This window comes from Nyctibius grandis, chromosome 2, assembly GCF_013368605.1.
Source record: "Nyctibius grandis isolate bNycGra1 chromosome 2, bNycGra1.pri, whole genome shotgun sequence".
Lineage (NCBI taxonomy): Eukaryota > Metazoa > Chordata > Aves > Nyctibiiformes > Nyctibiidae > Nyctibius > Nyctibius grandis.
The window spans coordinates 52,467,482-52,481,739 of NC_090659.1; the positions used below are offsets into that span (position 1 = coordinate 52,467,482).

The 14,258-nt window shown below is 43.6% G+C and overlaps 1 protein-coding gene across 3 annotated transcripts in view; it reads right to left on the bottom strand.

Annotated features, from left to right (window-relative positions):
* Nucleotides 1-14,258, bottom strand: part of TBC1D8 (TBC1 domain family member 8) — a 55,307-nt gene that overhangs the window by 27,009 nt on the left and 14,040 nt on the right. For 2 of the 3 annotated variants that reach the window (XM_068419525.1, XM_068419517.1), the window contains exons 2-4: nt 13,692-13,847; nt 7,399-7,517; nt 5,254-5,482 (exon numbers count right to left, since the gene is read on the bottom strand). In XM_068419525.1, the coding sequence (XP_068275626.1) occupies nt 5,254-5,482; nt 7,399-7,517; nt 13,692-13,847 (504 nt within the window). The remainder of the gene's footprint in view (nt 1-5,253; nt 5,483-7,398; nt 7,518-13,691; nt 13,848-14,258) is intronic. The other variant, XM_068419532.1, reaches the window with a different exon arrangement.

A 14,258-nucleotide genomic window follows, 5' to 3' on the forward strand; every position in this document is an offset into this window, starting at 1 on the left:
AGCAGCTAGAATGTATTGAGTTCTGTCCAGGGGCGGATCAGGAGCGAGTTGAGAGTTTGTGGGTGCGAATTAAGGGGCAGGCTGGCAGGGCTGATACTGTTGTGGGTGTCTATTACAGGCCACCAGATCAGGATGAGGAGGGTGATGAGGCCTTCTACAGGCAGCTGAGAGCAGTCTCTCAATTACAGGGCCTGATTGTCGTGGGGGATTTCAACTACCCTGATATTTGCTGGGAGGCCTACTCAGCCAGCCATCCCCAGTCCAGGAGGTTCCTCCAGTGCATTGATGATAACTTTCTGATGCAAATGGTGGATGAGCCAACTAGGAGAGGAGCGCTGCTGGATCTTATCCTCACTAACAAGGAGGGTCTGGTTGAAGAGGTGAAGGTTGAGGGCAGCCTTGGTTGTAGTGACCATGAGATGGTAGAGTTCAGGATCTCATGTGGCAGGAACAGAACAGCTAGCAGAATCACAACCCTGGACTTCAGGAGGGCCAACTTTGGCCTTTTCAAGCAATTGCTAGGGGAAATCCCATGGGACAGGGTACTAGAAGGTAAGGGGGCTCAAGATAGTTGGTTAGCATTCAAGGACTGCTTCTTCCGAGCTCAAGATCAGAGCATCCCAGCAGGCAGGAAGTCAAGGAAGGGTACCAGGAGACCTGCATGGTTAAACAGGGAACTGCTGGGCAAACTCAAGTGGAAGAAGAGGGTGTACAGATCATGGAAGGAGGGGCTGGCCACTTGGGAGGAATATAAGTCTGTTGTCAGAGGATGTAGGGAGGCAACTAGGAAAGCTAAGGCCTCCTTGGAATTAAACCTTGCAAGAGAGGTCAAGGACAACAGAAAGGGCTTCTTCAAATACATTGCAGGTAAAGCCAACACTAGAGGCAATGTAGGCCCACTGATGAATGAGGTGGGGGTCCTGGAGACAGAGGATAAAAAGAAGGCGGAGTTACTGAATGCCGCCTTTGCCTCTGTCTATACTGCTGGAGGCTGTCCTGAGGAGCCCCGGACACCTAAGGCCCCAGAAGAAGTCAGGATAGAGGAGAAATCTGTCTTGGTAGATGAGGGCTGGGTCAGGGACCAATTAAGCAATCTGGATGTCTATAAATCCATGGGCCCTGATGGGATGCACCCGCGGGTGCTGAGGGAGCTGGCGGAAGTCATTGCTAGGCCACTCTCCATCATCTTTGCTAAGTCGTGGGCAACGGGAGAGGTGCCTGAGGACTGGAGGAAAGCGAATGTCACTCCAGTCTTCAAAAAGGGCAAGAAGGAGAACCCGGGTAACTATAGACCGGTCAGCCTCACCTCCATCCCCGGAAAGGTGATGGAACAACTTGTTCTTGATGCTGTCTCTAGGCACATCAAGGATAGGGGGATCATTAGGGGCACTCAGCATGGCTTCACCAAGGGGAAGTCATGCTCAACCAACTTGATAGCCTTTTATGAGGATGTAACCTGGTGGAAAGATGACGGTAAAGCTGTGGATGTGGTCTATCTCGATTTCAGTAAAGCGTTTGACACTCTCTCCCACAGCATCCTTGCAGCTAAACTGAGGAAGTGTGGTCTGGATGATCGGGTAGTGAGGTGGATTGCGAACTGGCTGAAGGAAAGAAGCCAGAGAGTGGTGGTCAATGGGACAGAGTCCAGTTGGAGGCCTGTGTCTAGCGGAGTCCCTCAAGGGTTGGTACTGGGACCAGTACTATTCAATATATTCATTAATGACTTGGATGAGGGAATAGAGTGCACTGTCAGCAAGTTCGCTGATGACACCAAACTGGGAGGAGTGGCTGACACAACGGAAGGCTGCGCAGCCGTTCAGAGAGACCTGGACAGGCTGGAGAGTTGGGCGGGGAGAAATTTAATGAAATATAACAAGGGCAAGTGTAGAGTCCTGCATCTGGGCAAGAATAACCCCATGTACCAGTACAATTGGGGTGGAAACCCAATTACATGCACAGTACTTTAACTTTTAAAATACAGCTAACTCCCATACAAAAGGAAGCTTTTGCACACGGACGTTTTCATAAAGTTTAACTGTTACTATAAACAGGGCATTCAAAAAAAAAAAAAGCCACTCAGGCATTGGGAATCTTCCCATTTTGGTTACTTTTTACTTAAAAAGGTGCACAGGCAAATCTTGCCCCACACATTAACTCTAGTCAGACTTGTTTACAGAAAAGAAAAAGCATAGGACACTGTTCTCTATACTTAAACACTGCTGAATCATATACAAACAAATGGTAAACGGAATCAGCTTATTTTAGATAACCGCTGAAGGATGTTATTTGTCTCTCTCACATGAATCTCTGGGTAGAAATTAGGCTGGAAAGGACTTTAAAATAGACTAGATTTCTATTTAACAACTGTTGGAAGCTTCCCAGGATTCTCTGTGCCAATAACATCAAGACTGCACGCCCTAACATCCCTAGCTGGTCTCCTGATGCCAATAAAGCCATAAAAAGGCAGTAATAACAAACATTGTCATATATATATGACACTTATCCATGATCATTAATTGCCTAAGGAGCTACCCTCAGCAAGTTCTCTGTACTACATGAACCACAGCTGTCAAGATTATTTGCAGATTACTTTTTTTCTTACTGAAATAAAGCACAGCTGCGTCAACACACACAAACTGTTGTGAATGGTCATAAAATCATCTGCATGGGCACAGCCAAGGGAAGAAAGATTAAACAGCGCCGTAGCAATAGCCCTATTGTTCACGCAGGTCAGAATCACATAGGCTCCACAGTGCTGGTTACAGAAACAGCACACCAGACTGTAAGGGGCCCAAACTTCTGATGAAAGGTATCAAGTCTTCAAAGATTTAGAAAAACTCGAGTTTAATTAAAAAATGTGAAGAAACCCTGGCACGTCCTTTCAAGAAATGTGACATTCTAAGCCTCTGAAATTCTGCAAATACTTCGAGGCTTAGATAAAAGGGGACTTGTCCTGGAAAAAATGTTCCATGGAGTTTATGCTCGCATAAGCCATAAGTTAATTTTATGAGAATCTGAAAATAGGTTCCGATATTGCATTCCAGGTCATTTCAACATAAAATAAAACAAGGGGAAGGGGATAGTCTTGCCAGAAGCAAAAGACTTAACATTTTCCCTATAAAGAGATTTCAGTCCACAATTTGGGGGGATTTTTATAGAGTTAACACATATAAGAACTATTTTGATTGCAACTCATATATTGGGTTTTTTCCCTGCGCTGTATTGAAGAATGCAATAAATGTGATTTCTTAGCAGTATTTTCTAGACCAGATTTAACCAGATTTAATTTGTGATTACTACCTGAAAAAAAAAAAGACAATGAATGACTTGTTCTACATATAATCAGCATCAGCTTCTCCAACAATAACAAGAACTACAGTAAATCTGGATTATTCAATGTAATACAAGTATTTCATAAATGTGACAAAATACTAGCTTTGAAATAGAAGCAATCTGCTTTATCAGAATCAAGGTGGTGGGCAAATTATACTACTTCCCACTGAGCTAGAGAAGTTCTGTTTAACCAGAAGAAATTTCAGGGTTTTATTTCACATTTCCATGCAAATGCATGGGAACACAAAGGCAATGCAACTGACTGCGACAGCGAATGAACAGTGTATTTTCCACGGTCAAAATGAAAAGTTGCAAACATGTAGTTGTTTGGGGGTTTTCTGCATTTTCAGAATGAATTATTACTAAAAGAGATGAGAAGCAATTTCTTCTTAAATAACACAGCGTGATGTTGTACTTTCAGTATCATTTAACGATCTGTGGTATTGCATAAACAAAGCTTTTGGAACAATATGAAGGATTTTTCTCTCTCCCTCCTTCTTCCCCCTTTATCTATCATTAACAAGTATCATTTTTGCTTTGTGTGCTTTGGCAGACTGGATATCTCAGATTTAATGAGAGAAAGCCTGCAATGGTAACAAGAAGAAATAATTGACAAGGGCATTATTTGATACTAAACAGAAAACAAGGAGATTAAACACAAACTCAGATAACTAGTATGTATCGAGAGACTCCATTCTAGTCTTCCCAGCAAAACTCAACTTCTGTTTTTATAACGAATAACAAACTTACCAGCATTTTAAATATAACTCTGACACCTTTTGCAGATATGACAAAATTATTGGCCTGAAATAATATAAGCAGAAAAAGGACCTCTAACTAAGCATGTCTTTGTATGTTTCAAGTCCTAGAAATTACCCATTACTATCCTTCTTATTTTTACATTAATGTATTTCATTTTTAAGTCTACAGTTTTATTTGACTAGCCATCCTAACTATTAAATCCGGAGAGTAAATGGTAAAGTTTTCCTAATTGTTATAACTGACAATTCTTGCTGTATTTATAGCAGTATAGATTTATATTACTGTCCTTGCTGAAGTTGCAGCAGGATAAACAGGACGTAAAATGCTATCAGTTCACAATCAATCTTACTCAACAGAGAAATGCTATAGAGTTTAAATGGCTACATTCATTTTTACCTTCTAATATATATTATATTCTTTTTTACTTTCTAATATCTGTTCTGACAGGCTTTTCATCATCACACGACCCTTCCTCTGTAGAGGAACACCATGCTCAACTCACTTCTTTAAAATGTACATTTGTTACAGTCACTGTTACACCCAAGTCTGCCACCCTCTGAAGGCCTAAAAACCCCAGGACACACTTCTCATGACCTTCCTGCACTGCTATTCTGAAACACAAAGAAATCCTTAAATTCCTGTTGTTTTCCCTCAAGAATTCTGAATTTTCACCTGGCTCTTCAGGGCACAGCCCTGTTATGTGTCCTGGGCTATTTCCAGGCAGGCAGCTGGACTCCAGCATCCCTGGCCCCACCAGCCCTTGCCCTGCCACCTGGCAGCGATCACTCTGCTTCCCCGCCTCTGCAGGTACCCATCCTTACTCATCCTTTTTGGCACTAAAAGTCTCTATTTCAGAATCTGTAGGAGGTCTGTTGCATTTTAAGGCTGCTTCACCATGGCAAGAAAAAGAACCAGATAACAGCTGTGGCTGCATGCTCTTATAGTCTCATTTTTATCACCGGATTCATACTGAAACATAAACATAAAAGACTGAAGTGAAAACTAAATTAAACAGGATCTTTCAGATGAACAAACAAAAACCTCAGAAACTAAGCTTCAGACGCAAACTAGGCTTTTCATAAAAATTCTAGCTATTCTTGCCTTTTAAAATAGTTATATCTCTCCCCAGCATTACATTTCTTACACATTTATACTTACATTCTTTGCCCAGGAAGAAGGAATAAAAACAGAGATGATTGATGCTCAAATAAAGCCAGCCTTGCCGAGGAACTTTTCCTTTCCAACAGCAACAGGAATAATAGGTGATCAACTTCTCAGCTTCAGGAAAATTAAATCTGGATTCAAATTTGACCAGGGCTTCTCGGAACTTCTCGGGGTCTTCCTCCTGCTCGGCGAGCTTGCTGCTCGTTTCCTCCGCAATCAGTGCCTGAGTCCATAACGAGATAATATATCAGGATAAAGCTACAGCATTCACAGTCGAGCAAGTTGCTACAAGCTGCCCATTCAAATTTTAATAACGCAACCCTCTCTTACAAAGAAATTCAAGCTGATTTGCAATTGTCACAAATTGAGATATTTCTGTGGTGTTTGCATCTCTCATACATTTCGAATGCTTCCAAATCAAGACTTTTGGGGCCTTTTTTTTTTTAATTATAATTTTTTCAATAAGTCTGGCAGAACCATATATTTACAGTTTCACTGTGGCTTATGTGCTGTTATTTGGTGTATACAGAGGAAACGTAGAGTAACAACTGTGTATACTGACCAGCGCTATTTTCCTATGAAGAGGCAATGCAGTGAGCTGTGTCAGTAACTTGTTAACATGCTTGGAACGATTAAAAACATGGTTTCAAGAATATCTATATAAATACAATTAAGCATTGAGAAATGTAATAGCAGTAATCACAACAAAGGAGCTAAGTATGTAGTGCACCGTTCAGACAAATAACCTCTATGTTACAGCACCTGGTACAATTTGCAATTACCAAGCAGCCCTAATACACCAAAAGTCCCAAGCAGAGGTGAGGGTCCAAAACCTGGACTTACATTAACTAATGAAACCTGAAGAATTTTAAATATGTGCTGTGCTAGGTAACAGGCTGCCACAGCGTTATCAGGAGCGATTAATTGTATTCGAGCCTTTCACGGCACTGAGACAAAGTGGGTTTTTTAAGAAAGCGGGATAAAAACTGACATTTGCCCAGTGATGTTTTGCCTGTCCCTTCTTCCCCAACTTCAGAGCCCACTGAGATCACAGCAGCAGGGTTGAAATTCATAGAATCATAGAATCATAGAATGTTAGGCGTTGGAAGGGACCTCTGGAGATCATCGAGTCCAACCAAATTCACCAAAAACATTACGTTCCTACAAATTTTCCAGACCAAAAAGCAGAGTATGGGGGGAAGAGCACCTCACTAAGACTCTTAGAAAGCAAACGCTTGCAGCAGGACTTGGGGTATGGTAGTCAACAGCAGACCCGCTCCCGCACCAGCCATCACCAAGCTCCTCTTGGAGCGTGTGTTTTTAGAAGCAGAGCACAGGGCACCAGGCTTTCCAAGCTTTACCACACGTGCCGTTACTATTTTAAATCTGGTCTCCAGTCACCAAATTCCCCTACTTTTAAAATTCTTTAGCCTTCCAAAAGGATGCTCATTTCTGCAACCCTGGGGCCACAGCAGCTCCACTGCGGTGCCCGGCCACAACTCCCTCAACCTGCAAAGCCACCAGCAGTTTCCATGCCGGACCCTTACGACAAAGGTGACGTTGCACAAGGGCCTTGTCCCCTGTCCCTGTGCTGCGGGGACTGCGTCGTTGTCCACACGGATGTGCTGCCAGCAGATTTAGGCACTGTGGCTATCACCTGCTGACACCTCTGAGCCCCATCAAGAGGGACAGGAGTATGGAAATGGGCAGAAACGGGCAGGGGAACCTGATGGGATAAAGCTAGGAAAAACATGAGAAATTGGAGGAGAAACATAATAAGGAGGAAAAGCTCAGATACAGGAAGGGAAGGTATTTAACATAATGTCTTGGAGAGGTGGAAGACTTGAAAGTAGATGCTGAAGAAAGCTCAGCTGCACATCACAGGGAAGAGAAGAACAGTGAAGCTGGAAAGGGATGGGTGGGATAAAGATTAAATTAGATACTCTGGTTTTGAGATGTTTCCAAGGAAATGTGAGTAAAGATGCAGAGATGCCGGTCACATCAGGTGCAAGTGTCACACAGAAAACCAATAATGTTTAGATGGACAAAACCAAATATGAATGACAACATCATGACATTATTTCTAATAAACCACACGTAATCGGGCAGGGAAGGGTGAAAGTAAGACAGTCTCCTTACCTTCACTTTCCCTTTGACAAAATTAACAATATCTTCTTTATTGTCAAACACAGACAAAGTATGGAGCAAGTTTTGTTCCAGCCATTCCCAGTGCTGGTTTATCTCATCTGCAGTGGCACCTAGAAAAGCAAAAAGTAGTATATTGAAACTCATCCTACAAAATAAAGTTGAAAGGAAGAAAAAACATAATAAAACACACTATTTCATAAATTCATTATGACAAACTGAACTTTCAACCTCAAAATTCTTGGTAGCAAACAGGTCAAAAAGGTCTCATTCGTAGCGGTATAGTTAGAGAAAAACAAAAACCTCATTGTTTTAGAGAATTAGTTTTAGTGCTTTTGGTTTTATCTTCTCAAACGCTCTCAGCCAGCAAATGCTGCATTAAAAGTCAAAGCAGAAAAAGCAAAACTTCATCCTGAGCTGCTAGACTGCAGCTTATTTTGACATGGTGTTCCTCAAGAGGCCACTGGAAACCTTTGATTTAAGTCCTGTTCCCAGAAGTCCCTGATGTTCTTTTCTCTCTCCCCCAGTATGCACATGCATACACACACCCCCCCAACACACACACACACCTCCTTTGAGAGGAATATACATGGTCATAATCTGCATCCTATTTGAAAAGCTCTCTATAATAATTTAAATACCTAAAAATACAAGAGTTTTGTTCAGTAACACCTAAAAGGTCTACAAGAGCACAATTCTGCAGTTTGCAGAAGAAATACAGTGAACAGAAAATCTTTGACAAATACAGATTTTCAAATCTTTAAGACTTCCTCCCCTAAGGATTTATTTGAGGGTTTTAAATGTAATGTGTTCACACTAACTCCAGAAATAATATTTCAGTCACCACCTATTTGCTTTGGCTGTTTCTGCTTGAAACTGAACTGTCGCTGCACCACACGACGACAGAAAAGTCAGAGCAAGACAGGCAACGTACGGGGCAATCAGGGGAAAATCTGGCCCCTGCAGGTCTTACTGGTCAGTGATTAAACGTTACAGGTAACAAAGTAAAGGCAGCAAAAGTCGCTTTTCCTAATGCCTTGCTAGTGGAAGAAAGGAGAGAAGTAGCTGGACGTAAGAGACATACGAATCACAGATGAATATTATAATAAAATGAATCTCAAACAGAAGACCCATTATCTCAAGATTTGATTTGTGTGTACATTAGAGATGCACCATGTTGCCTCACAACAAAAAAATGATAAATTTAGCTAAGGTTTTTCCACTTTGCTCTGCTCTGTTTTCCATGCAGAATGCCAACTGGCAAGGAAACTTTCCAAGCTTTAACTTCCTTGACAGGAAGGTCTTGTGATGGAACTTCATAGATATAATTAATCAAGGTTAAACAAAAAAAAATCACAAAAGAAGAGACACTTAAATGCCCTTTAGGTAAAGAAAACAAATTATATCAATGGTTAAGAAAACCACAAATACAGTCATTTTATTTTGAAATGGCTGTGCAAAGCAAATACTGAGCTGAATTTTTGTTTCTGAGCCACCTAAAAGATACCAGCTGTATGGGAGAGCTGGTGGGCTGCCTCTTGTGAAATAAGCCGTGAGCAAGACGCCTTTCACAGCAGCATCCACGTAGCTCGGACTGCTCTGAGCCTGGGCCTGGCAATGGCTATCTCACACGGGGGCTATTGCAATCTTTCCTGCCTGCCTTTAGGTATCTCCAGGGATTCTGCTCGAATACTGAAAGATCTCTTTGCCCCTTTCATTTGGTCAGGCGAACTCCTCAGCTTTTCAGGTCCCCTAAATACCTTAGGGGCGGGTGTCAAGAGGATGAGGCCAGATCCTTCTCAGTGGTACCCGGTGACAGGACAAGGGGCAATGGGCACAAACTGAAACATGGGAAGTTCCATCTCAATATGAGGAAAAACTTCTTTACTTTGAGGGTGACAGACCACTGGAACAGGCTGCCCAGGGAGGGTGGGGAGTCTCCTTCTCTGGAGATATTCAAAACCCACCTGGATGTGACCCTGTGCAATCTGTTCTAGGGGAACCTGCTTCGGCAGGGGCTTGGACTAGATGATCTCCAGAGGTCCCTTCCAACCCCAACCGTTCTGTGATTCTGTGATTTCTAATTTCCATTTCATGGCTTAAAGTCATCCTGTGATTTGACCCAAGCATTGCCAATCTCTTCCTTATTCCTCTTCCTGCACCGATCCTCTGCACAGCATTGTACTCCACCTTTTACCCACCTTCTTTATGTGCCTGCACCAAAAGTATATTAAGTCTAACCACAGCCTCGCTCCTCATAATCTCTTCTTTAAACCCACTTCTCACTGAACCCTTTTGCTCTCCCTCTCCCAAAAGCTACGTCACCTGTGACTTGGGTTTCTGTTTTGCCCACAAGCCTTCTGAAAGGAAAGTCCTAGGTGGCTCTACACTAGGGCTAAGGTTAGGCTTTTTTTTTTTCTGTACTGGTGCAACATGATTAGCCATCTGGACTAAAACGTCTCTGGCAGAACAGCCATGCTGGGCAGGGATCAGACTTCCTAGCAGCCCTTGGAGATTTGCAAAAGTCTAACACAGACATGACCCCCACGCATACATTATCATTTAAGCCTACAGCTCCTGGAACAGAGGACTGCCAGCATACAATTAAAAAATGTCATTTTAATTAACTGCCTAATGACATGATGGCTATCCCTAATGAAGTTACACCAGGAGACTAGAAGGAGCTCATGCAGCTGCTGCTCGTCCTTGTTACACAGCAGGAACCTTAATTGGACTTGCTGCTCCTTCCAAATCCAGTAACAAAACTCTTAATGCCATGTTTGTGGGAAGCACCTCACTCGGACACCGCAGAGCTGGGCAAGCAGCGATGGCCACTTCTGTGCAGGGGAAGTCCTCCAGCTTTCTAAGAAAAGGGTTGGGTGATGCTGTTCCTCTGACTCTATTGCCAGCGCCAGCTCTCCCCTGGACACTCACGCCACGATTTAACAGCAGAGATATTATTCAGAAACAACTGCTGCTACCATGGTTCTTCATTTCCGTGCAGCTCTGGCAACCACATATGTCCTACCCACACGGCATACAGAACACAGCCCTCTGCTTTCCACTGTTACTACAAATCTCGTTTTCTCAGGGCTGAGCATCCATTCAGAAGAGCCAAAGAGAATTCTAGAAAACATTAATCAAATAAGTTTATCTCAGCAAAATCCTTAACCATTCCAACCAAACAAGCTTTTGATTTGTAGTTTCTTTAATATACTTAAAAAAAAAAAAAACCACAAACCAAAAAATCCCCAAAACCTGTGGGAATAATAGTGTGGCTAGGGCAAGGGTCAGCCCCAGAAAGTAATGCTACTTATATTCAAATGATCAAGAAGCCCATGACAGCAAAACTGAGCTTGCTTTTCCACTGAAAGCTACCTGGCTTCATGAGAGGACTATAAAAGCATGAAGCTCTTAAATTTCTCCATGAGATGGTATTATTTAAATATAAAAAGGAAGGGGGTAGGGATATAAAGCACAGAGCAATTGCAAACCCACGAAAACCTAGCCACAACAGAAACAGCACAAATAGATTTTATGCAAGCTTCTTCACACATGTCTGGCACACGGAAAAAATCCCAGCATTAATGGGGAACATGCAGAGGGGTCTCTGCTGAACCAAGGAAGAAATGCTGAATGGGCTTGTACAGAGGAAGGGGGCGACTATACAGGTTGCCCCTTCCAGTTAAAGGACTATTGTGCCAAACACCATCAATAACATATCAAAACTTACATTAGCTAACTATTTCATGGCGGGAAAAGGGAAAAGGGAAAAAAAAGGATGGCTCGATGTCCAAGTGGAGACCAGTGACGAGTGGCGTTCCTCGGGGGTCAGTATTGGCACCGGTCCTGTTTAAAAACTTTGTTGGCAACATGGACAGTGGGATTGAGTGCTCCCTCAGCAAGTTTGCCAATGACACCAAGCTGTGCGGTGCGGTCGACACGCTGGAGGGAAGGGATGCCATCCAGAGGGACCTTGACAGGCTTGAGAGCTGGGCCTGTGTGAACCGCATGAAGTTCAACAAGGTCAAGTGCAAGGTCCTGCATGTGGGTCAGGGCAATCCCAAGCACAAATACAAGCTGGACAGAGAATGGATTGAGAGCAGCCCTGAGGAGAAGGACTTGGGGGTGATGGTTGATGAGAAGCTCAACATGAGCCGGCAGTGTGCGCTTGCAGCCCAGGCGGCCAACCGTATCCTGGGCTGCATCAAAAGTAGCATGGCCAGCAGGTCGAGGGAGGTGATTCTGCCCTCTACTCTGCTCTCGTGAGACCCCACCTGAAGCACTGCGTCCAGCTCTGGGGCCCCCAAAATAAGAAGGACATGGAGCTGTTGGAACGAGTCCAGAGGAGGGCCACGAAGATGATCAGAGGGCTGGAGCACCTCTCCTATGAAGACAGGCTGAGAGCGTTGGGGGTCTTCAGCCTGGAGAAGAGAAGGCTCCGGGGAGACCTTCTAGCAGCCTTCCAGTACCTGAAGGGGGCCTACAGGAAAGCGGGAGAGGGACTTTTTACAAAGGCATGTGGTGACAGGACAAGGGGTAATGGTTTTGAACTGAAAGAGGGTAGATTTAGATTAGATATTAGAAAGAAATTCTTGACTGTAAGAGTGGTGAGACACTGGCACAGGTTGCCCAGACAGGCTGTGGATGCCCCCTCCCTGGCAGTGTTTAAGGCCAAGTTGGATGGGGCTTTGAGCAACCTGGTCTAGTGGAAAGGTGTCCCTGTCCATGGCAGGGGGGTTGGAACTAGATGATCTTTAAGGTCCCTTCCAACCCAAACCATTCTATGGTTCTATGATTCAAGGAAAAGCGAAAAGTGAAAAGGGAAAAAATAGCCCCGTGGGAAGGGACCGACAACGATCATCTGGTCCAATTGCCTGATCACTTCAGGGCTGACCCAAGGTAAAACATATTATTAAGGGCATTGTCCAAATGCCTCTTAAACACTGACAGGCTTGGGGCATCAACCACCTCTGTAGGAAGCCTGCTCCAGTGTTTGACCACCCTCTCAGTAAAAAAATGTTTCCTAATATCAAGTCTGAAACTCCCCTGACGCAGCTTTGAACCATTCCCGAAGGAAAACCTGCCGTAAATTTCAATGCTAGGATTTTATAGACTGGAGAAGGGATGAGACCAGCCCTGCAGACTGGCCAAGCAAGAACACGATGAATGGAACAAGTGCATTCGGATCACAGAATCACAGAATCATCTTGGTTAGAAAGGACCTTTAAGATCATCAAGTCCAACCATTAACATAGCACTGCCAAGTCCACCACTAAACCACGTCCCTAAGCACCACATCTACATGTCTTCTAAATACCTCCAGGGATGGTGACTCCACCACTTCCCTGGGCAGCCTGGTCCAATGCTTGACAACCCTTTTGGTGAAGAAATTTTTCCTGATATTCAATCTAAATCTCCACTGGCACAACTTGAGGCTGTTTCCTCTTGTCCTATCACTTGTTACTTGGGAGAAGAGAGCAACACCCACCCCACTACAACCTCCTTTCAGGTAATTGTAGAGAGCGAGAAGGTCTCCTATCAGCCTCCTTTTCTCCAGACTAAACAATCCCAGCTCCCTCAGCCGCTCCTCATAAGACTTGTGCTCTAGACCCTTCATCAGCTTCGTTGCCCTTCTTTGGACTTGCTCCAGCACCTCGATGCCTTTCTTGTACTGAGGGGCCCAAAAGATGGCCTTTAGTGTGCCATGGCCAGGTTGCTGCAATTCACATCAATATCACTTTCCTGAAGATCAATCAGCTCAGCCTTCAGAGGTTGCAGAAATACTGCAAAAGGGATTAGTGCACAACAGACCAGGCAATCTGACATTCCCTCCTAACAACTTTACCTCCTAAATCATGTAGCATCTTCCAAATGTTCCAGTTATATTTCATTACAACCAAGTGTGGTAAGACATTTCATAGTAAGCAAGTAAAAGACTAGACTGGTGAAAGCCTAGACTAAGCAGCTTCTTGCCGTAAGGAACTATTACTACTGTAGGAAAAGATATGCATATGAACAGAATCACACTGCTTTGCAAGAGACAGAAAATTAACGCAAAACAACCTCAGCTGAACAAGCTTTCTACAGAAACTTAATGTTCCTAGTTAATACTTTTTCGTAATTTGTATATGGAATTTTAACCAGAGGTTAATTTGGTTATTAAACAAGCTATAGGCAATAGCTTTCCACGCACACACTACTAGCTGGGGTTACCTTGAGCTTCTTGGACATGCAGACACTGACCATGCTCAGAATCGGTTTGGGGTTTTTCGTCTGTGACTCACCAATAGCTATGGCCCAGTAAACTTCTGATCCGTTCAATAACTCACCACATGCAATGGCAGAGTAAACCTGTGAGCCTGGAACTTGGAGTAAAATTCTAAATGGAGCGACGCGTGCATTAGAATCTAACACGGCATCCAGGGCACCAACCAAGCGACCTGCAAAGAAAAAGGGGGGGAAAGGGAATTAACACCAACTCTCACTTCTGTAGCCTGCAAGTCTTTTCACATCTAAAGCCGTAAAATTAAAATACAGAATGTAACAATAACAATTCTTCCCCTATTTTATGCTGCGATGCACAGATGCTCAAAATGCAAAAGGCAAACGAGATTAGAAGATCAAAAGCATATTGAGTTCTTTGAGTTTCTGGTTTTGCCTCATATATATGTATACAATCACAGAATTGAAGTGGAAAGACCTGAGGGCACCTTGGGAAGTTACCGTTCCAGCCCTGCTCTGAAGCTGGATAAATACACCTATGCCACAAGTGGTGTTGGTCTAACCTGTTCCTCAAACCTCCCAAACCCAAAATGCAACAGCTGCCCCGGCTAGCCTCTTCCACTATTTTC